This window comes from Mytilus edulis, chromosome 6 (assembly GCF_963676685.1).
Source record: "Mytilus edulis chromosome 6, xbMytEdul2.2, whole genome shotgun sequence".
NCBI classification, from domain to species: domain Eukaryota; kingdom Metazoa; phylum Mollusca; class Bivalvia; order Mytilida; family Mytilidae; genus Mytilus; species Mytilus edulis.
The window spans coordinates 59,189,836-59,214,925 of record NC_092349.1 but is presented as its reverse complement, the minus strand read 5'-3'; the positions used below and the strand labels follow the sequence as shown (position 1 = coordinate 59,214,925).

The 25,090-nt window shown below is 31.5% G+C and overlaps 1 protein-coding gene across 1 annotated transcript in view; it reads left to right on the top strand.

Annotated features, from left to right (window-relative positions):
- Positions 1–25,090, top strand: part of LOC139526517 (uncharacterized) — a 45,665-nt gene that overhangs the window by 7,778 nt on the left and 12,797 nt on the right. The window contains exons 5-18 of the mRNA XM_071321672.1: positions 1,163–1,334; positions 2,309–2,415; positions 6,088–6,258; positions 7,550–7,605; positions 7,937–8,084; positions 8,935–9,041; positions 10,739–10,829; positions 12,677–12,774; positions 13,004–13,241; positions 17,219–17,241; positions 17,747–17,875; positions 20,568–20,658; positions 21,297–21,403; positions 23,166–23,269. Of these exons, the coding sequence (XP_071177773.1) occupies positions 1,163–1,334; positions 2,309–2,415; positions 6,088–6,258; positions 7,550–7,605; positions 7,937–8,084; positions 8,935–9,041; positions 10,739–10,829; positions 12,677–12,774; positions 13,004–13,241; positions 17,219–17,241; positions 17,747–17,875; positions 20,568–20,658; positions 21,297–21,403; positions 23,166–23,269 (1,642 nt within the window). The remainder of the gene's footprint in view (positions 1–1,162; positions 1,335–2,308; positions 2,416–6,087; positions 6,259–7,549; positions 7,606–7,936; positions 8,085–8,934; positions 9,042–10,738; positions 10,830–12,676; positions 12,775–13,003; positions 13,242–17,218; positions 17,242–17,746; positions 17,876–20,567; positions 20,659–21,296; positions 21,404–23,165; positions 23,270–25,090) is intronic.

The window sequence follows — 25,090 nt, the reverse complement described above, 5'->3', positions numbered from 1 at the left end:
TTGCAGTTTGAAGGTATTTGACAGTTGTAAGTATATTATCGATTGTATGACTCTTCAAATACAATAGTGTTACTCATATTCCTTTGTGATTCTCTAAACTGAAAGATCATATGGCCATTCATAAACAACTTAATGAGTCCCTGACTTGAAATACACAATTAAATATCTTGAAAATGTGGTAACAACACTTACATATATACCATTCTTGATTTGCATATCTATAAATGCTTGAATTTGAAACATATATAGATTTTAGAAGGTCAACATGTTGGCTAACTCCTTAGATACGACATGTCAATTGTGCATTTGATGGTCAATATAGTAGCCATTCGAAACATAATGTTAACCAAAAATAGTAAATATTTGGCGAAATTGGTTATAAGGATTAAGTAGATATAAGAAGATGTGGTAAAACTGACAACTGATTCATATTTGTAAGACTGACAAATGATACATCTTCTTTTCGAAATGTACAGTAAGGGTAATAGCGTCTTCTTGCAAAAATATCAACTTGTGAACTAGCGTGTTAAATTCTGTCTAACTAGCACAAATCATGGATTGTATGCATTTCATATTAGGATTTCCTCTTCCTGAAAATCAATAAATTTGCCACTTGACTTTAAAGATATTCGAAATCCTCTCTTCATAATTCTCACGAGCACCACCACAATACCATATTCAGGCTTGGTTGTGACTAGTTAAACAATTTATGATTACTAAAGGCGAACGAATACAAAAATAAACAAAAAACCTTTACATTTTTTTTTTGGATTTCATTTTGTTCATTTTTCATATGCTTATCTCATTTCAAAAATGTATCCTTAGTTTTTGTTTTATGATAAACAATACTACAGGGATCTCGATCATCAAACTTTACTCGGTATTTTGGTGTATTCGATGTACACAGTTTATGATTAAAACACCAAACCCAGTATTTTGATTGGTTGAGTTTGAGTCTGACTACGATAATCGTAAACAAAATTTGATGTATATTAAAACAGAAGACAAATTAAACCGTTAACGACGCTAAATTTTGGATTTTGCATTTCTCTGATAGAAATCCAATAACATTATAATTCCGTATAAATTTGTAGAACATTGGTATAGCAATGACACTGCAATCATACACGATGTAGAATTTAAATGTATTAAATATTTGAAGGAGTGTTGCATAACAACGTTGCATGTAAGGAATGTAATACATATCCTTTACGTGGTTTACGGTGGAAATGTCTCAACTGTGATGACTACGACCTATGCACGTTTTGTTATATGGCTGATGCACACAATTTGAGGCATATATTCCTACGCTTCAAAAGAAATGATTCTAAAGGGTAAATATAACTGTGTTTTTTCTACCCTTTTTGGGGGACTTGTTTTTATTTTTACTTGTCGTTTCAATTATTAAAAAAAAGGTGGAAAATAAAGGCAACAGTAGTTTACCGCTGTTCGAAATTCATACATCGATATGGAAAAAAAACAAATCTTGGTTACAAACTAAACTGAGGGAAACGTTTCAAATATAAGAGAACTACGACACAACAGGAACATAACATTAAAATGTAACACACACAGAAACGAACTGTAATGTTAAAAATATTATATGGAAAGTTATTTTGATTTTGTTCTGTCAACTTTATATAAGTCAGAGTCAGGTTTTTTTTTAAACAAACTCTCGTCCTTTTATCAAAAAGGTTATCTGAAAGTACGTAGACTTAATATATGAATAATCAGTGTTCAGGCTTTAACAGTGTTGTTCTTTTTTGTTAACCCGTGTATTTATATTTAACTATTTTTTACGTCATCGATACGTATATATACCATCAACGGTAACAATTAACTTTTTTTTTTAATTTATTATTTACTATTCATTTTGAATTTTTGTTTGTTTTGTTAAGTCAATTAAGTTGTATGTTTGTGATTTATGTTTACACAGTTTTGGATACTGTATGTCAATTATTACCGATTTAAACTGTAATGTCTGTTTGAATTGCTCTCACTGTATAACAATATAACGGAAGTATACACATCTAGCATATACATGTACAATGTAAGTTGGATATTTAGTTAGCTAAAAATACCATTTCTGTCGTAAAATACCTGTATTAATTCAGTGATATTGCAATTCTTTATCACTTGTTTCGAAGATTGATAGTCTTTGATTTTGTCAGTTGTTTTGGACTTCCTTTTTTATAATTTACCGTCGAGTTGGTTAATTTGTTTTACTTTTTTACCTTTATGTTTTAAATGTTTTAAATGTAAACTGAATTGTTCTGATCCTTTTCATTTTTACTATTACTTTTTTTAGAGTAGAAATTCCACCACGACTTCCTTTGAAATGTACAGGCTATGCATTTGCATGTGGCATACTTAAGAATGCAGTAGTTAACCTTCGAAAAAATACCCAAAAGAAAGGTGATAAAATATTTGACATTATTGTTAAAATGCTCAACTTGTTAAGAAAAACTGGTGCCCCATGTTATTGTTATTAAATTACTATTATGTTTTCACCTACTGGTATTATTTATTTTTTTTTTGTTTAATCACGAGAAGGACTTGGTAAATATAACCAATTGCACATTCTAAGAAAAACATTCTGTTTGTTTTACAGAATGTTATGTACACAAACAGAACAATCAGAATAACATACTATAAATCGTGTAATAGAAAATATAAACAAGTAATGTAACGTTTTTTGTTAACTTGGAGAGCCACTAAATAAATCAAAGTGGGGCCATTTTATTGAACTCGTCTGTTTCAATGACAGTAGAATAAAGAATACCACCGACGCAGTGAAGCCTGCATAATATTTTAGTGTATTTGGAAATGGAAGTTAGTAGTCGGTTGGGAACAACACATAACTAGTAAAGCAATATCACATTCGCGACTGCATATGGAGTACGTATTTCTCAGATAATCCTATCAAAATGTTGTTGGTAAAGCTTGCTTGTTCGTTGGACTCCATCACCTGGTTGCATTCATTCGGAAATGTTAGTTTGTTGACTGTTAAGAACAATAACAACGGATATGTTTATATTGTCGTAATCAAATCCTATTCTTCTTTTGTGAAGCGAACAGTATCGATCATCGAATATGCACAGTACATACTACTTTTGGATTGTCGTTTTTGGTATATTACATCTGATATTAAGATAGTCGGATTCATGTTAAAGAAGAGGGAAGAGAGATACTAAATAAAATTGAGAATGGAAATAGGGAATGTGCCAAAGAGACAACAACCCGACTATAGAAAAAAACAACATCAGAAGGTCACCAACAGGTCTTCAATCACTACAAACCATTAAAGTCTGAAATAACCTATATCTGTACTCGACTGTACTGATTTTTACTCGACCAGTCTGAATTGGTCTGACTTTTACTTGACATTACTCGACCCCAGTCTGAACCATACTTGACTGTACTGAATCGTACTTGACCCTTATCTTTGCTGTTGAAAATAGTCTGAACTATTACTCGACCAGTCTGAAACAGTCTTAACCCATTCTTGACATGTACTCGACCTATTTTTTCAGTCTAAACCATACTTAACCAAAGGTCTGAACAATACTCGACCAGTCTGAACCATACTAGACCAAAAACCCTCTACTTTTTTTAACTGTTTAAATAAATCTTTTTTTAACTGACATATATAACAACAGCCAACAAAATTTATAAAAGATTTTAACCTTATATAAGAAATATATCTCTGATTATATTTAGGTTATATAAAAAAAAAGATAAAATTGAATAAATAAATAAAATTATTTTTCTGATTAGTGGTGAAATATGAAGTATAACCTATGCTTGGGGCAAACTCATAAATAAGATCACACCTGGTCAGAGGTATTAAATTCTAAATAACATTGATTCAAAATTGCAACATCTTGTTTAAATTAAATAACAAGGCCTTTCGAATATACATGTATGTACTAGATAAGTAATACACGAATTTAAGTAAATAGGGCTTTCTTTTTACCTGTAAAACACACATGTACTGAGTTAATTAGAACATATTAAAGTGCTTTATGTATGCCATGTTAATTTAACAAAAAATACTTAAATTAATTTAAAAAAAAAATTATTGTTACTTTGGAATACATTTCCTTTTTTAAAAAGGTTATCAAGGATTGCTAGGGAAATTCTATTATAATGATTATATTAAATTCTTGGTTTAATAAAACAAAACAATTAAGCTCTCATTTTTTTTTAAATTTAACAAGTTGTTTTATATACTATTTTATATATATCTTAATAAAAAAACATTCGCTGCATTAAGTCAACTGACAACATAAATCTATACTAGGCTTAAGTTAATGGTGAAAATAGTCCAATTACCATAAAAAAAACTTCGAATATATTCATAAAATTAGAATAATATTGAAAATATTAGTCACAATTCATTTTTTTAGATTATTTGATCAGCTTGTTTCATTTATATTTTAAAAGTTGATATATATTATTATGTAAGTGTTGATTAATATTGAGTTGAAGTTATATTATGATTGATTATTGTGAAATTTTAATTTCAATACTGTATTGAATACATTTTTAATTTCAAGTTGTTGTTTAAATTTCATTTTTATTTTAAAAAAATCCTAAATTGATAAAATTCAGTTAATAGATACAAAGAAAAGGTCTAGTTTGATTAAGACTTGGTCGAGTATGGTTGAGACTAGGTCGAGTATGGTTGAGACTAGGTCGAGTACGGTTCAGACTAGGTCGAGTACGGTTCAGACTTAGTCGAGTACAGTTTAGACTCGTAAAAAACGGTTAAGTGCTGGTCAAGTACACATGCAGACTGTTAAGTATGGTTCAGAATTCAGTCGAGTATTATCAAGTAAATCTCAGACGAATTCAGACTGGTCGAGTAAAAATCAGTACAGTCGAGTACAGATATAGGCCATTTCAGACTTTTAATGGTTTGTAGTGAATGTAAAGGTTATCATTAGTATGAAAACAAGACCATGGTAAAAATAGATGATGAAATAAAGAACAAAACAACAATACAAAACATATCATAGAAACTATTTAATTAGCATCAAACACTCATCAAACACCGGGCATGATCTCAAGTCTTCTTGGGGGGGCAATCAGATCCTGCTTCACATGTTGCACCCGTCGTGTTGCTCTTACTAGTATAATATAAATTCGAAGATGTATGAGTGCTAATGACTGTACACCTAAGTCACAATGAATTAAAAGTTAGCAAACACTATGTCATGTTCGAGGAAGGGATTCTTGATACGTAAATTGGAACGTGTCGGTCGTCAGATATTCAATACAGGTAAACCAATTCGTGATGACGTTATTAATACTTTCGATGGGAGGTTTTCAACTTTATCACTTATAACTTTTGGTTCAATAGCGTCATTTTACGCAGCAACTCTCTATCAGGGGAATTATTATAGAAAATGCAACCTTTGGCATATCGTGTTTATCAGGAGATACATACTCCATTTTTTGAAACTTGCTACATAGCAGCGTATGCTTTCGTTCTCAACTGACCCTTATAAACAATTTTTATGTGTAAGTAAAGATATGAGACGCCCTTAAATGAATCTGTTGCATCATTATTTTCAAGTTTAACGGAATAAATGCGTTCAACAAAGTCACCAAACCTTGAATTATTTAATGAATGGACATCGTCTTTATGACAGAAAATAAAGTTAAAGGATAATGCATTCATTGTTCTATTCTTCATAGGAAATATCTGTTTAAAGTCATCCTCGTATGAATAATTAAACAAAACGGCAACAAGAGGAGCATAGTATCCATAAGAATTTGAATTGCGTGTTGAAAACAACGTCCTTAAAACGTAACTTATATGTTGCTAATCTAGAAATTATGTATGTTTTTTATCTACCATTTACGAAGACACTTTTTAATTCAGCCCTGTTACATTGTAGTTTTGATTTTTATATATAGCCAACTGCCAGTGTTTAGATATGTAATACCTCGCTTGCAATAAATACACTGATGTTGTTGGTTTTATATTTGCATTTGTTTTATTCTCTTAAGAATAAAGATAAAATAAAGAAAAAAACAATGACAATGAATATATCCTTGTCATTATCATATTAACCAAAGGTGAGGTATTAGAGATTGGTCTTGCAAATGGTATTGACGTAGAATGGCAAAAGACAAAAAGCGATAATAAAACAAGTTATAAAACAAGTAGACACAACATACTAGACCTACAATACGAGAACCCAATACTATTTCCGTTTTATCCAGATCATCTTCCTGTACTTCAAAAGGGTAACTATTATTTGAACTTTAATTTTAGTTTAATTGTTTCGCTTGTTTTTGATATATAACAAATAATATCTCACAATATTATGTCATTCTGTTGTAGAATTGAACGCAACATATATGACGATTGTTAATGATTATTATGGTGTATTAGCAAAACATGAAATTTATATAGTTGTAGCAAACCTTTTATACATTAAATATATTAGCAAATTCGTGAATTGTGTTAACAATAAGCAAAAAAGTACAGTATAATACTAGATTGCACTTTTTGTGGCTTTGTTTTTACGGTGGAATGATCAGAAGTTAATCAAATAAACACACTGTAGTTCACATGTAATTCAATTTTTTTTAAACATCCTAGCAGGTTTCATTGAAACTGTTTCAGAATCTGTAGAATGTCTCACCTTATAACAGTTGCTACACATACAATCTGAAAAATGCTTAAATATAGTTGATTTTCTAAATTCAATATTGTTTATATTATCAATCGAATAAATATGTTTTCTACAAATTATAATTTCAAGTTCCCATTATTTAGCAAAACAAATAACAAACTTTTCATAGAATATCACAGAACATGCAATCTTATACTTAAGAATGAAAAAGGTAATTAACTGATTAAATCAGCAATGAAATCTTTTTCATTTTCTTTGTTATCAAACATCTGCATCAATGTGTCTTGTCTTGTAAGGTAACTAGGAATTGGTGTGCACTCAAGTAGTTCCACATGCAAAAAAGTACCAATTAACAAGGATCAGATTTTGACGAATTCTTATTCTATTCGAAAATTCAATGAAAATTCCTATGAACAGCAGATCTGAGGACTCACCGACCTTTTTTCGGACAGAAAAACTCAGAACAGTAAATGTTCTCATTCTCCAAATTCTAGCGATTGTAAGCATGAGTTTACTTCTTTAAAATGATCTTTCTTGGCCGAGAAACAGTAGTTTAACCACAAAGAAGGTGACCTGTCGAGAAAACTCAAGAATTAAAAGTCAGTCAAATATATGAAAAATGGTATAAATAAATATTATAAAGCCCCAGCTGTTTCCGCCATATAACAGTATAAACTGACATCTCTGTGTAGTAACCATTTAAAAAATCAGTTGTTTTTGGCAAATACATACAAACGTATATAACCTACATACAACTTCACAATAGATATTATAATACGTTTTCATCTACCGATAAACGCTCAAAAAGTGTACCAATATATTTCAAAATACATCATTTTAATTTGTCCCCATACTTGTGCTAAACATTATTTTTTAATTATCTATTATATCTATTTAAGGAGATACTTTTGACCACCTTGACGTTAAATTTAGTGAGGAGCACACAGCACAAAAGGTATTGAAATTGTTTTTGTTGTTTTTACATTTGTACAATAAAGAACAACAAAAATACGACATGACAGTTTTTGCATTTGGAATTGTGAATTTGGAAGGTGTTATCTAATAGTCCTTTTGTAAGTATGTTGTCGTTAGTTTTTGTTGCAGTGCAGTGTTTCTGTTTTTCCTTTGTTTTACTCTTAAAGTTTATGTGTTTCCTTCGGTTTTAGCTTGGAACTAATGATGCATAATTTATGGTTAAGTTATGAAAGTTTAATACAGTCATCACTTGTTTGTAATCAAATTGAATATTGAATACTAAAACATATATTTTAAACACTTGCATACAGGTTCAATTAAACATTCGGCGCATAAATTCAGATGACCAAAAAGGCTCGCATAAACCGGTTTTGTATCTCATATTTGATAATCAGCAGGAATGTTACCATGAGCAAAATGACAGCTTCGCTGTAATGGATGAAATCTTCGAATACTCAAGTAAGTAATGCTGAACACTTTATTTTTACTGATGCTCTTTTCAAAATATTTCCCATCAGTCTTTTCTGTAAATAATCTGATGTACATTTTAAATACTTGTTCTGTCCTAATACCAAAGTATTTAGGTGGTAGTTGTCGCATTGGCGATCTTACCACCTCTCCTTAGTTCATATATTGTATCAATAACAGATCAAAGTGTGTTTTTGGTGGAGTTTTTTTAATGAAATAAACAAAAAAACACTAATAAAAAGTTATTATAAGAAACCGTGATTTTTATTGTTAAGTATTTACTAAAAAAAGATTTTATATTTTGTTTATCATGTTTATGTAGTAATGCTTTGTTTTGTATACGATTATTTTTGCACAAAGGATGCGTGAATTTTGTGGTTTATGACATATTTCTGGAAATTTACCTTATACCTTTTTTTTATATTTGTTCAATTCACAAATGAATGTAATACTTAAATGATCAACATTTTATCTTGTCTTTTTTGCCTATTAATTGAGATATATATTTTTTTGGCTTTATCAGCTCTTTAGCCATGTCAATGTTTTTGAATCTCATTTTCCAATACCGATAATCACTTTAGAGACAGCTTTGTGCTTCGGTGATAACCATTTACCCTACTGGGTCGAAACAACTTCTGTGTTGACATGAATATCAATTTTGTGGTAATCTTATAGATTTCCTATTTACAAAAGTTGTTTTTTTTTCGAAATACTAACGATTTTCTTATCCCAGGCATAGATTAAGTTAGCCGTATTTGGCCCATCTTTTTGAATTTTGAATCCTGTCAAAAGTTCATTTATTAACAGACTTTGTTTTACTTATTCTACAATCGTCTTGCAGAAAAGACCAAATTGCCATGCCATGTCGTCAACCAGAGGGTGTTATTTCTTCAAGGTTCTACAATGACTGTTTGTATACACTCTAAAACTAGTAAGGAGACGATTGAGGTAACAGTAAAGCAAAAATCAAATTGTTTTTGAATTGAATTATTATTTCACAAAAGCGTTTCGTATTCACACCTCATAACCTCATCACAATAAAACATCATAGCATATACTTTTACGTCTAGAATGATAAAAGACGTCATTTGTTGAGTTCAACTACATTCTACACAGGCTCAAAATTCTCCTGAAAAATAGAAAGAAACACTCGTTCTTCCGTCGTGCATAAACTGAATTATTTGCCACACAATAAATCAACAAGGTATTGTGATTACAACTGAAAAAGTAAATATCTTTCTGCTGACCAAACTGTTACTAAAATTGAAATATTTATTTTGGCTATTAAAGGTTTTCTTCGTTTGTACTTCTTACGCCCATTTCCTACTGAGCAAACACCTTTGAACTTTAAGCATTCGTAACTTTGATTTTAACCTCATGTACAATGTACTTAAACATTGTATATCAACATGATAAATGTGTATTGTGTTAGTTCGCTATTTCAAACTAAAATTTAAATTGGTTATTTGTATTTCTTTAACCTTCACGGTTATATATAATCTATAATAGTCGCAATATTTTTTTTCAGATTTACAACTTACAAAACGAATGTACCATATATTGTAAACCAATCAAAAATTGCAGACTGTATTTTGAATTTCAGATTTATTTTGAGATATGTGAATATTCATTCATTCAAAATATTCACCATCAAAAATACACAATCTGTTTATTTGCAAATGAAATAAGATTCAGTCGTTTTTACTCATTACTCTGTTGGAATAGTTTGTGTCCGAAAACATATAGCAAAATTGAATATGTTTATGTTGAACTTACATTTGCAAGTGTGTAAAAATTACGTTGGGATATGTGAGATAAAGAATACACCAAACATTATATGATGAGGCATGTGTTTTATAACCTCTTAGAAATGTGAAGTTGAATCTAAATACGTTTTCAAAGATTCTTGTTTACCGTCGTCCATTTTTTTCAATAATGATGGAACGATAAAGATATGAGACAGACCAGCTCGTATCTTTAACATATAGTAGTGCCTGGGGATTTTTGCGATTCTTTTGTCTTTTCGGCGAAACTAATACCACGGTTGTCAAAACGGTTTTATTAACTGAATCTTCATCTCATATTATTTTAGATTTTGCTTTCATCTCTAATGTTAGATCTTGGCACTCAACCATTTGGCTGACTGTTTTGTTGTACTAATCATCAGCATTGAGTGCTTAAAAATGAAACATAAAAACGTACAAGTTAATGATTATCACAAAATGCACTTCACATATTCAGAAAGACAGAAATATAACTGTTTTGTTGCACTTCATTTATAAAGCTGTGCTAAAGTCTAAACATGAATCGAAAGATAGAATATACATGTATGTAGGTGTTTTTGTAAACGTACATAAGACTTTAAATAGCAAGGTAATTATATTATGGTGATGCTTTCCATAGTTTTAAGAGGAGAGTTAGGCCTAAATGCTTGCTACAATTCCCTTTCTTTTATTTATTTCTTACTAGTATATTACATATGTCTACTGAAAACTCCCAGTATACTAAGTATACTAAAAAAAATCATTTTCCATCACACAGGTTCCTTTTTGTATTTGCTTTGAAAACAACAGTAATTGTTTATAATTCATGTGTGAATATGTATTTGATTTAAAGTCTAAACATTTACTTTTATTCACGAATAGGAATTATTGAGGAAAGGATGTCTTGTTTTCGAGAGAGCGGATAAAGAAAAAAAGACGGATGAAATCGATTACTTCATCAAAATGGCGACATGTATGTTTACCAGTAAATTTTATTATTACAGAATAATAAAAAATATATACAGTTGAATAGTACCTGACATCTTTACTATCAGAATTATATATCTTTTTATCTAAAATAAGCGTGTTTGTATAAGCTTTGTTTTCTTTTTCAGAATTCCACACTTGACTTTGAAAGTATATTTCATTCGATAAACTCATTTCTCTTTAAGTAAAATATATTGCGATAAAATAATTACACAGGTTATATAAGTAGAATATATGAAACGCTTTTCAATAAGCTGTTTAAAACAAGCACTAGGGATTTAGCTAGGGGATCACTTACTAGGCGTTTTGAGAAAGACTTTGCCCTTTGACCCGTCTAGCTCGGAATTTAACACATGTTTAGTCGACTCGTAATGTAGGTATTTTTTTGATTTTCGAAATGATGTTGTTAGAATGTAACCATTGTTCAAATTGTCCTTGTATTTAAATGGCTGTTTACTAGTTTGTGGGATGTATCGAACGCGCATTGGAACAATTTTTACTCATAGATGGAAGATGACAGTTTACATCAAGACACTTATATGTGAGCCGTAGAAAGTTTGTTTTGCATGTCAATATACTTCATTGAACTTCTTCCCCATGCTTGTCATACCTTGAATGACAAAATTATTTTATTTATTAATATTACTTTTACTGTTAACCCACTGTTTTTGTTATATATATTTGATGTGCCTCTGTACTTATGTATCACGTCATACTTTGAACCACACTATTATTTTATTTATTATTATCACTTTTACTGTTAAGCCAGTTTTTGTTATATCTATTTTGCGTGACTGTATTTATGCATCCCGTCATACTTTGAACGACAAAATTATTTCATGTCTACCTGTGCGAATTTCAAACGCGCAATTTTCACTAGTACTCAAAACCCTCCTTCCTTGATGGGTGCATTTTACATAGACAAATAAAATCGTATAATATAATCAAAATGAGGATGTTAATTTGATGTATGCCTTTTGGTGCTTCTTCGTTACATTTGTTGTTTTTATAGTGATTAAGATGATAACACAATGTTGACTGCTGTACCCCTATTTTTGACATTTTTACCTATTGTGTCTGTTTGTTTTGTTCACGCATCGGTGACAATATAATGGAATTTGATGCGACTGTCATACAAGAGAGAGGTTTAGCTAGCTATAAAACCAGGTTCAATCCACCATTTTCTACATTTGAAAATGCCTGTACCAAGTCAGGAATATGACAGGTCTTCTCCATTCATTTTTGATGCGTTTTGTTATTTGATTTTGCCATGTGATTATGGACTTTCCGAATTGATTTTCCTCTGAGTTCAGTATTTTTGTGATTTTACTTTTTTCTAGTGTACTAAAATAAAAGCTATATACTATCGGGTAAAAGACAGAAATGCCAAATGTTATAAGAATGTATTTTCTCGGCTATAAACCAATAATAACATGTGTATGCACCAAAACTGGGATCTACGATCGTGCGAAGATTAAGTTTCCATATTTTTCAATTGTTAGATCATTATTAACCCTTTATTATGTTAATGTTCACGTTCCATTTAGATTGGAAATCATATTTACTTAGCAGACACGCCTGCCTAAACAATATCTTTTCCTATATGACATAAGACATGTAAGACTAAATATAATGCCAATCAAAAGTTGGAATACTTTTTTTCTATAGTTATTCATTTCGAACCTCGGCAAATTAAATATCACTGTCAAACATCAAACCGAATGCTACTAATTTTGGGACATGAGTTTGTTTAACGAACATTTTAGAGTCCTTTTTACACATCAGATATATCTTTGCACTATTTTTGTTAAAAAAAAACCATTTGTTTTGCAGCTGTGTTAGGTGAGAAAGTGATACCAGTAAAAATTCCTTTACGGAGTGTTAAAAGATGCAGTGCACCTAGTTTACCAGTTCCGATTGTGAAATTTGAGGTAAAACATGTATAGGTTTCAGTTATTTGCTTTACAAGTTTTCATTTATTCCATCCATTTCGAAATGTCTACTCAAGGTTTCAAAATATATTTTAATTCGTTTTGTATATTGAACAAAATGTAAATAATTCAGATATTACTTTTGACGAACATAAAAATTTATCTATGCTACCGAATGAACGACTGCAATGCAGCTTCATATGCATGTGGTTTGTATTTTTCTTCTCAGAAAACTAGTCAAGACGTTAGGTTTTTGGCACCACAAAGAGTAAAAGAAGAGCAAACTGAATATTCTACAACCCTAAAGAGCCCATGGATGGCCACAAAATCGGAAAAGAAAAAGCAGAAAGAAAAAGAGAAGGAGGATGCAACTAACACAACGGATACCATCGAACTAATCGCATCTGTCAAGGATGTGCAAAGTACTTTGGATTTCGAAGCTTTAATCTGTTATGTGTCTATTGGAGGTAGGACTGATTACCATCAAAATAAGATTTAGACATCAGTAAATCTCGTAAATCATTTTAAAGATAAGTGTTACAGAGGACACGTTTCGCTTGTGACTTTCTAAAAGCGTTTGTCAATTTGGTGTGACTGCAGCCATAAGACAATTTGTACCACAGTTGTATATGTAGTTATCTTTTTTTTATGTAGCCATCAATATGTGCATGACTATTATTGCGAATCATTTTTAACAATGTGACTAGGTACTAGTAACCTGATATATAGTTTGCTGATAAATATGTGGATGATGTGTGAACTTAATATGGCTTCAACATGCTATTATTCATCCAATGGCAAATAAATTTACACATTGCTTGTTACATTTATTTTGTTGTTATTAACAAACGTTAAACAAAACACAACTCGTAATCATATAAAAGTTTAAGTATAGACATAAGTGTTCCTTAATAGAAATATCCTCTATACATATTATTTTTCCAATTCAGTGAAGTCGGTTACTATATGACATGATATTGTACTCGTTAATACCAGTGATTTTTCTACATTAATTATTATTAGGTCTTTCCACCTTTCGGTGGAAAGATCTTTTGATTTTGTTCTGATTATTAGGTCTTTCAACTTTTCTGTGGAAAGACCTATTGTTTTTCTTCTCATCATTTTTTTTTCGCCTTATTTTGTTCTTGCGATAAAGATTTGTTTCGCAATATGTCGATTAGATATTCGATATATGATATCGAACAGTTTATGCGCTTTTAAAAATTTACCCTGAGTTGTCTCCCCAAACATTGTTTTCCTTGTGTCCACTACTCCTTCGCAACCACAAAAGATTTCGACAATTTTTTTTATAAAATTGCTCGTTATATCCTTCGCATGATTTGTCCTATTTTGACCGAAGCAATATGAACGCTCCATAATAAAGTTATTTCCCCTTATGCATTTGACATAAGTGATATGCATTTCTATCTTGTAAACCATAAGTGATAGAGACCTAGAATCTTTTAATTTGATTTGGTCCAAAAAAATGAAAATTATGTCAAGGTGAAAGGTCAAGGTCGTTTTCTAATTTTTTAATTTAGCTTATTTTCACTTATTCCCCAAAACCGTATAAAAGAGGGACGAAAGATACCAGAGGGATGAAAGATACCAGAGGGACAGTCAAACTCATAAATCTAAAACAAACTGACAACGCCATGGCTAAAAATGAAAAAGACAAACAGAAAAACAATAGTACACATGACACAACATAGAAAACTAAAGAATAAACAACACGAACCCCACCAAAAACTAAGGGTGATCTCAGGTGCTCCGGAAGGGTAAGCAGATCCTGCTCCACATGTGGCACCCGTCGTGTTGCTTATGTGATTACAAATCCGGTAAATAGTCTAACTCGGTAGGTCACATTCATGAAAGGGAAGGGGATTATAGTTACGACGTAAGGAACATATCCGATATCATTTGTGAAACGGTTATTCCATAACGGTCAACCAACTCGTGATGGCGTCCGTAAAATTAACGAAGGGATGATTTCAACTTCCCCATTTGGAACTCTTGGTTTAATAGCTTCCTTGTGAGCAGTAACCCTCTATCAAGAAAATCAACAAATTATTTTTACTAAATTGTTAATTGAGACATTTTTTTTTAAAATGGTATAACTCATTAACCAAATATGGTCTTTTGATTTGAGGTTCTTGGTTTATGACTTGAAATTGTTTTTCAAGGTCATAGCTAAAATTTGACGTTCAAGATTTTGACCTTTGCTTTTACCTCATTGGATACATGATAAAGCCTTGATACTTTTGGCAAAAGGTATCAAACCATTTAACCTTGAAAAAAACAACCGGAAGTGATCTTGTGTAAACCGGAAGTGATCTTGTGTAAACCGGAAGTAGCTATCTTTTGTACTTTATTAATATAAAAGTATATAGAACCAGATATTTTTGGAATCAGTGTCAAGTAAATATTCAAATATTATCAGAAGTAACATTTTTCAAACCGTAAGTAACAAATTATCTCCCTTATTTAAAAAATATTGTACAGAAACCATATATGTTTGGAATCAGCGTACAATAAGCTATAATTTGACGATTAAAATGACATTTTAAACTTAATTCTACAACTTTCATATTAAGATACATTGTTTTAGGTGGAAAGACCTTCAATTATTTTCTGAACAATTGTTTTTTAATTCTTATTCTTTTTTTTTCTTCCGCCTTATTTTTTTCTTGCGTAGTATTGATGTTTCAAAAGATGTCGCTTACATATCTGGAATATGATATCGTTAAACGTATGCGCTTTTAAAACTGACAACTGTGTAACCAAATACTTTAAGTTGTAAGAGTTATCTCCCCAAACACTGTTTTTTTTTGTGGTCACTACTCCTTCGCAACCGTAAAAGATTACGACAAATTTATTTTACCAAATTGCTCGTTATATCCTCAGGATGTTCTGTTTTATTTTGACCGAAGCCGTACAGAGATTCCATAGGAGAGTGTGTTCTCCTTTTGTATTTGAAACTTTGAAATGTATTTCAAACTGGAAAACCATAAGAGATAGAGACCTGGGGTATTTTGATTTAAAATCCTTGGGCCAAAAAAAAATGAAAATTAGGTCAAGGTCAACGGTCAAGGTCGTATTTTAGATTATTATTTGTCTTTGATTTTCCTATAACTTTGGAAGGTTATAGATACAGAAAATTTACAAAGTGAAAAATGCTGGTATTTCAAGGGGTAACTGTGTTACATTATAACTGTATTAGTTTTACCATTGTGTAAGGGACATAATCCCCATTGATGGTTTACATAAAGCCATTATTAGGCAAAATTATTAAACAAAATGTCCTTGACCCATAGGGTCTTTTGCAATGACATTGTGGAGCAATGACATTGACAAAGGTCACAAGGTCAAAGGTCAAGGTCATGTACAAAGGGACAATTTATGTAATTTTGGCACTACTTGAAGAGTTTCATGCGTGTTTGAATGCCAACCAACCAACCGATTAATCAACCAATCAATCAATCAGTGCATGCATGTTTCTGTCTCAGTTGTTTAATACGGGGTCCAAAACCTCATTTGTTTCTTTTTCGCTTGTTCCAAGAGACCATATACCAAGTGTAAGTAAGTAAGTAACCAACCAACCAATCAATCAATCAATATGTATGACAGTTTATTTGAAACAATATGGAAGGAATACACTCTCAATTATTCAAGAAGAATTGAATTTTAATATTGTTCTTCACATCTCTTCTGACAAAAAAATCAACATGTTTGTTATCAGTTATTCTCTGAAACTACAAGTCCAATTGACCCCAAAATTTGCAGTCAGCGGGGCATACATGTACTTTTGGTTCATAAAACAACGTGGTGCAGATATCTCTCGAGAACTTTCCTAGAGAAAAGAAATGGCAATGCCGTAAAAATCGCTAGCTAGGTCTGTAAATATCAGTGAAATCCTACAATAAAATGTCTGCTCCTAGATTGAAATACTAATCTGTGTTACAAACTGGTGCTGCAAAATGTAAATTATAAGAAAATAATCATTAAACGTGTTATAAAGTTACACAAGATCAATAAAATCCAAGGCATGCACTGCCCGTGAACTGTGATCAAAATGTCAATTTCCTACAATGACAAAAGAAATACATTGTGTACATTCCGTCTCTATTCATGTTGTCTGTTCAACATCCCCACCTAAAAAGAAATAAAAATACAAAGTTTTCGTTATTATAAACCCTCGTCACGTGATGTCTACTTAATCTGGCGCGAGAGTCGCGCGCTGGACCTGAAATAAAATAAAAACTTTTCAAACTAAACATGAAACTTCTCCGGTAAAACAATAATATAGACCCCTTACACAAACAAACAAACACACACACACACACACACACTCACAAACATATCAATCAATCATGTTTCAAAGGGGGGAAGACCGTTCACAATTGCTTTTTTAAAGCAATTGATATATATCGTTTTTTAATTTTAGTTTCCATGACAAACGAATTACACGTAAGTTAAAACTTAGTTTAATTAAACTCATGTATCTTTGATTAAATTTGATTGTTCTTATGGAATCAGATATTAAATTACAAACAATCTAATGAATACAAGTATAAATATAATGACACGAAGTAAATGGGCATTGACGCAGAACGCTTGCTATAAAATTATATGAGTTGCATGACCCAACGTGACCTAAAAGAATGGCCAAACTAAAGTAACGTGAACTTTGCAAATCAGAGAGAGTTTGATATACAGATGTTCGGAGCCAATTTGGGACTAACTCGTTCAATTTGTAGTGAAAACTATCGATATTATGTCGTTTCAGAAGTATTGGCTGGACAATTTAAAAATATTAAGCGTTATGACCACTATCAGTAATAACAGACCTGTTTCACAAATTATTTTCAACTGTTTCGTTAATAAAAGGTTCCCTGAATCAACGTGTATTAAGATACGTAACAGAATGTATGTTGATACTGTATACTGACCTTTGAAATGTCACTAATTTCAGGGAATGGATAAGGAATTGTATACAGACGCATTGTCGATGTACCTTTTAAAGAATGGAAAATGGCGAATTCCAAAAGACGCTTTTAAAACATCATTTACATATCCATGTATAAAGTACATCTATGAAAAGGTATTTAAAATCAAGAAATTCTATGTAGTAACCAGTGTCATTCAAACATTGTTGCTGGTTATATAAATCTATGGTCAGCATTTGTAGATGTGATATGCTATTGAGTTAAATTTGATGTAAACTCGATAAATTCTTTCATATATCATATAGTCAGCTGTAAAAGGCCTCAACATGGACACATGTAAAACAAGTCAAATAAATCAACCAATTGTATGATTCATGACAAAACAATTTATATAAAATTGATATAACAGACACAAATTACATCCCCGGATTAACAGGCTTTAAATTTGAGCAGATGTACCCAAACATTACCGGATTCAACATGTTTTTGTAAGCGCATAACCCTCACACTTACAAAGTGGTGAAAAAAATGTAATTTAAAAAAATACCAAACTCCAAGCAAAATTATGAACAGATATATCATGTTAATGAGGGGTATTTGCGAAAAATACCAGTCGAGAGAATGTTAAATTATACGAGCCGTAAGATGTCTCAAGACTGGTATTTTTCGCAAATACCCCTGAATAACATGATATATCTGTTTAATTACACCGAATGTTAATGTACTAAAACGCATTGATGATCATGACGTTACAAGCGTCCAGTCGGATAGAGTATTTTTTGGCAAATACCACGGCAGAGAGGGTAAAAAAGGCATATCCTTTTAGCAAATACCCCGGCGGCGTTAAAAATGAACGATATTCATTTGATAACAGTAAATTGGTGAAAAATACACTGGCTATTAACCAATCAAAACCCCGGATTCTTACATAAGGTGTAATTAAGAACGGAAAGTCCAATAAAAAAGCAAAATCACAAGCTGAAACATATCAAACGTATGGAAAACAAATGACATATTCCTTATTTGGTACAGGGATTTCCCTATGTAGAAAACGGTGGATTAACATGATTAAACGTGTTTTGTTATCTAGCATTCTAACATGACGTCCTTCAAACGCTTTGAGTACACACCCGTGGTAAAATATGAATATATTGCGTGGGCTGTTCCGATCGTGCTCCCACGTCATATGCTTTTTTATGAGTGAGATAACCGACGTCATAGAACGATGACGTTAGAATATAAGCATTTTAGGGGAAAATACACGCTTGTGAAACCGAAAATCATCACAAGGAAACGTAAACAAACGATGCTAAAATGTGGTATAACCCATTTCTTTTTTTATACATATAAGACATATAAGTAAATTATCATTTAAATTCATCAAAAGCTATCATAATACGTTATTGTAAACAGTTTAATCATGTCACTTATTCAGTTTGCTCCGTTCTTTTATACCAATTTAATAGTGCGTTTATTTAATAAGGGCACGGCAAATATTTTCCTCCACCTAGAGCGCTTCAATACAAAATATTTGCCGTATTAATCCTATAAGAATCGAAATAATTCATTGGGGTTTGAATATATCGCGATTTTACAACGGGTTGTACCTTTATGCCGAGATTTTACCCCTCGCTATGGCTGAGGGTAAAATATTTGTCATGAAGGGCCAACCCGTGGTAAAATCACGATACATTCAAGCTCCCGTGCATTATTTCTTAAACATGAAAACAACACCTTTGTTATATTCATGTGAACTGAGTCACTACTAAAACATTTTATGTAAAACTAACTTCCAAACAAAACGAACTGTGTTTGGTGTGTTTTATCATTTGATTTTGTCATTTACTATGGGACTTTCCGTTTTGAATTTTCTTCGAAGTTCAGTATTTTTGTTATTTTACTTTTTTCGACTAAACATTAGGGATGATATCAGTTCATTTGGAAAGGTTACAAGATCATATTGACAATTGATCAATAAAAAAAAAAGAAAAATACTGAAAAACAACATAATCAAAGATAGTGATACGGTGTTAAAATAATATCCTTTTATTCAAATGATCAATAAAATAGTTTAGATCGTATTTAAATGCACGTGATTTAATGTAAATATCACCTTTAAATTATTAATGTGATATTCCGATTGTTTTTCATTAAAAGTACAACTAGACTTCTGAACCAAATCTGTGTATCAATAATAATAATTCAATTTATTAAGTTATTTTTGGTTACAAATCCTGACTTTATAATAAACAATTGTTTGTAGATGATACATCAATTACGTTCATTTTGATCTCAAATGAAACTACATAACTAGTTAAGAATTAAACAGCAAATTATGTAGATAGTGACCAAAGACAAGATAAAATGCAAACAATTAATATGTGTTGTAGGACACACTCGTTTGGGAAACTTCATTTTTTGTAGCTGTGCTTATTTATACAACATAAACGGAAACAAACTTGTTGTTCAAACCTGCCATATTTCAGACTTAATAAACGACATTTAAAGAAATAGAGTTTCTCAATTTTTAATCATCCGGTAAGCTAAAAAAAAGTTTTGAAAGCCAACGGTTGTACATTCTTTATTAAGAAGCTAGTCCCTTTTTTGCTCCTGTCACAAGTAAGGCTATCCAAACCTCCTTTTTTATGGCAATGTGACAATAACTCTAAAATAACATCATTCAGTTGCATGAATATAGTATCATTAAACGCAATATCACCCAGGACAGAGAAATATGTAAATAAATAATGTAAAAGTGCATTTAAACAACTAAACAGCAGAGAAACAACAAACACCTCCCATTAAAACGACTTCAAAATTATTAACGTTACGTATGACTTTTTAAAGGATTTAACAACAGCATTTGCGAATGGATTAAAAGCTGATTTGGAAAACATGACTACATCAGAGCATGCGTCAAAACATTTGAGTGAACAAGGTGACTATATTAAATCAATGACAATTATAACATGTATAGTATTACACTGTTAGCATACATTCAAAAGATATTTTGGATTATCGCTCTTTTGTGCATTTTTCATTTGATCTTTTTTTGCGATAATTTTTCATATCATGCTACTCGCTTGAGATGGCAAATTATCGCTAGAAACTAAGGAGACACATGGCGTTGCTTATGAAATTGAGATGAAATTGACAACGTCGTCATAAGTAAAATAGCGATAAACAGATTATAATTGGTGATCTCAACTCGATTGCATTTCTCGCTTTCGCCGTACCGGTCTGTTTTTATAACTCTAACCACTAAGAGATATTTTTTTTAATGCTCTGAGCTCTCACCAGATTGCACATTTTTTTGTTTAGATTTATCATAAGTTTTGAAAATAAATTTGCTCACTTTGTGATATTGTCTAGTGAACAATAGATGTTTTTGAATTTGTAGATATCATACGATGAAGCAGATATATTTTGCAATGAAAATGTAAAAAAAATAATAAAGTCTGTCTTCTGAAGTAACAACCGTCTAGTTTTTCTGTAAAATCTTGATTTTATATTGTGGTCAATACAGAAGAAGGAGTATTTTACTTTAATCTTCTAAACACTATTGTTTTTTGATAGAAATTCAGCAGGCAGTCTCAAGGTCCGATGTCATTGGTCTTATATTTTTAGCATTATTGCGAAATCAGTTTTATACTGGTGCAATCCAGCTTGTAGATACAGGATTTGTAAGTGTGTATACTTTAAATTAATACAGACACTTGTCAGTGACTTGAATGAGTGCATGCATATTTATGATTATTGTAAGAATGCTGCCAAGACAAATGAGCATTAATATAACTGTTCTAACCATGCAACTTTTCATTTGGTCATTTACTGGATTTGACCACTAAGTAACCATATTTGAACCAACGCAAATGGAGTCATGCTTACAATTACATCGGAGCTGATTCCACAACGGCTCTTGCATGGTTACGATCATATAAACATATATGTTCGTATGTTCAAAAACAATAACAATCAAAACCAAGGAGTAAACAAAGACTCGAAAAACTGGGGACATTTTCATCAACAGTTATAAATAATGAATAAGAAACAACACAAACTCCACTAAAAACCGGGGGTGAAATCAGGTGATATGTAGTATATATTAATGACATAAAATCATTACATGCTAATCAAGACACTCAAAACGCAAAGGAACAACGCTTTTTTTTGCTAGTTTTCGTCTCTAAGTTACGATACGTCCTTCAATACGGACCAAACACTTTAACGTCACTGCAAAGCAATCGATCACAAGCACTGGTTTTATTACAATTGTTTCCAAATGACGATTAAGCTGCAAAAAAATGAAAACAACAAGTTATAAATGTCATGCGTCAAAATCGTTTAATTTATTTGCCATTTTCAGAAACGGTCATAGCCGAGATTTGAAAGTCGATGATGTATACGATTCTAACGAGTTGATGAGCTATATTAGCTGGCTTTAAAACCAGGTTTAACCCGCAACTTTCAACTTAGGGAAAATGTATATGCCAAATCAGGAATAGGACTGCTGTTCTCCATTCGTTTTATGTGTTTGAGTTCTTGATTTTGCCATTTGATTAGGAACTTTCCGTTTTGAATTTTCCTCGGGTTTCAGTATTTTATTTATTTAACTTTTTCCAAAACAGACATTAAAAAAATACTTTTATCAATTTAAGATTAACTTTGCCTGACAAAGTTGGACTGAATAACAAAACAATGGATTTATATAAAACAATAAATCTGCTACAGTGATCAAACTTTCATTGTCATAATTTAACGCAACAATAACATCGTATTGACAATATCTGTTGTTTCTAGCTGATTGGTTCCTATGTATTTTTCGCGATTTCTGTTTCCGTAATTATTTTACTTAGTAAGTTTTTCCTTCAGACGGACATGAAACACATGGTACATTTTCATTCTAAATTGTGAGCTCGAAAATATGAAACTTCACTCATGCATAATTGCCCTCAGACATAGGTAGTAATGTCGTGATATGAAAGACTGGTCAACTCAAGTTCCTTCTAAACATATTTTTAACAAGGTACCTGATGAAACCGGTTTCATTTAAAACTAACGATAAGTAGGATTTATTGCATACATTAAAATGTAACAAGTAAGTTAAGAAATTGAATAAGAGCAACAATTAACCAAAATAAAATGTCGCCCATGAAACGTTAAATGCAAATGTACAAAATGTATACCTCTTTTTTTTTATAAAATCGTCAAAAAGAGAACATTCCATATGGAACCTTATCAACTAAAATTGGTTATGTCTTGAGAAAATGGTATGTAATAATGCAAAATGATATATGACAAATTGAAACCTAAGTTGATTGGGGTAGACATAGATCATATATTTCTGACGTCAATCAAGGCTTTTGTCTGTTTTTAAAATGTGCAAAATATGCATTTTTTTTATAAATTCAGTAATGATATTTTGATGAGCATATCTTGTTGCAGATTTGCATTCGCCATATTTTAGTTGGATGCCAAATTTTACAAGATGCTAGTGACGATAAGAGGAATGAACAGATACAGAGAGAGACATCGCAGAGATTAAAACTGTAAGGAAAATACTAGAGCAGCTTCCATACTGAATGTTTAATAGATGGCGAACCTGTTTATCAGATTGATAATTTGTTTTATTACAATGGCAAACAGTTAATAAATTATACTTTTCAAACACACATTTTAAATATATACGATTAGGGTAGGTCGCTATAACATTTAAAAAAATAATACCTAAAATATTAAAGAACTGTCTACTTTTAACCTTAACAAATTTTGATTTCTTTTGAAAAATCTGGTTTGTCTTGCAGTATTTTTTTCCACTCGTAACTCTCCTAATTTTGGCGTAGTTCTCAAAGCAGAGGGGTACCGGCGTGTGTGTTTTCAAGTTGGCTTTGATGATATTATGTTAAGAAGTTATCAAGACTTCGACTCATTATATACAAAGGTGAACGCACGTCAGATTTAAAACACCTATATAAATGTAAATGATGACCCATTATAATAATGGTGGCTAGGGTGTCATTTTTCATCTTGGATTTTGAAGTAGCCTTAAACCTTTACTCTAGATCTTAAATGAAATGTGTCTATTTTTAGAGAAATTGGTAATTCATATGTTAGACGTTATATAGAAAATGTTTTATTATATTCACGGCTACAGTTTTTTCTTTCATTATATTTTTTGTTATTACGCCACATATCGTGGAGATTACTCAGATAGTAGGGGAGAAAAAAAGTAAATTCACATGAATACTGAGCTCCAAGGAAAATTCAAAACAGAAAGTCCCTAATCAAATGGCAAATTCAAAATCCTGACTTAGTACAAGCATTTACTTATATAGAAAACGGTGGATTGAAATGGTGGTTTTAATGCTAGTTCCTCCACTCACTTCTATGACAGCCGCATCAAATTCCCTTATAATGACAACGATGCGTAAAAAAACAAACATACATAACTCAGAGTTGTGAACATACCTTTTAAAATAAAACAGGAAAACCAAGTCCGGTTACCCCTTTTTAGCTTACCTGGCCCGAAGAGCTTTTCTCATCACTTGGCGTCCATCTTCTGTCGTCGTCGTCCGTCGTCGTCCGTCGTCGTCCGTCGAGGTTAACTGTTACAAAAACTTCTTCTCTGAAACTACTGAGCCAAATTTAACCAAACTTGACCACAATGATCATTGATGTATCTAGTTTACAAAATGTGTCCGGTGACCTGGCCAACCAACAAAGATGGCCGACGTGGCTAAAAATAGAACATAAGGGTAAAATGTAGCTTTTGGATTATAACTCTGAAACCAAAGCATTTAGAGCAAATCTGTTTATCAGTTCAGGATCTATCTGCCCTGATATTTTCAGATGAATCAGACAACCCGTTGTTGTGTTGCTGCCCCTTAATTGGTAATTTTAAGGAAATTTTGCGGTTTTTGGTTATTATCTTGAATATTATCATAGATATAGATGAACTGTAAACAGCAATAATGTTCTACAAAGTAAGATCTACAAATACGTCTGCAAGACTAAAATGGTCTGTTGAGCCCTTAAGGAGTTATTGCCCTTTATAGTCATTTTGTATTAATTTTTCGTAAATATTTGTAATCGTTTACAAAAACCTTCTCCTCTGAAACTACTTGGCCAAATTTAACCAAACTTAGCAACAATCATTATTAGGGTATATAGTTGAAAACATGTGTGCAGGGATTCAGCCAACCAAACAAGACGGCCGCCATGGCTAAAAATAGAACAAGGGGGTAAAATGTAAATTATGGCTTATAACTCTGAAATCAAAGCATTTAGAACAAATCTGACGAGGAGTTATATTGTTTATCAAGTTAATATTGATCTGTCCTGAAATTTTCATATGCATTGGACAACAGTTG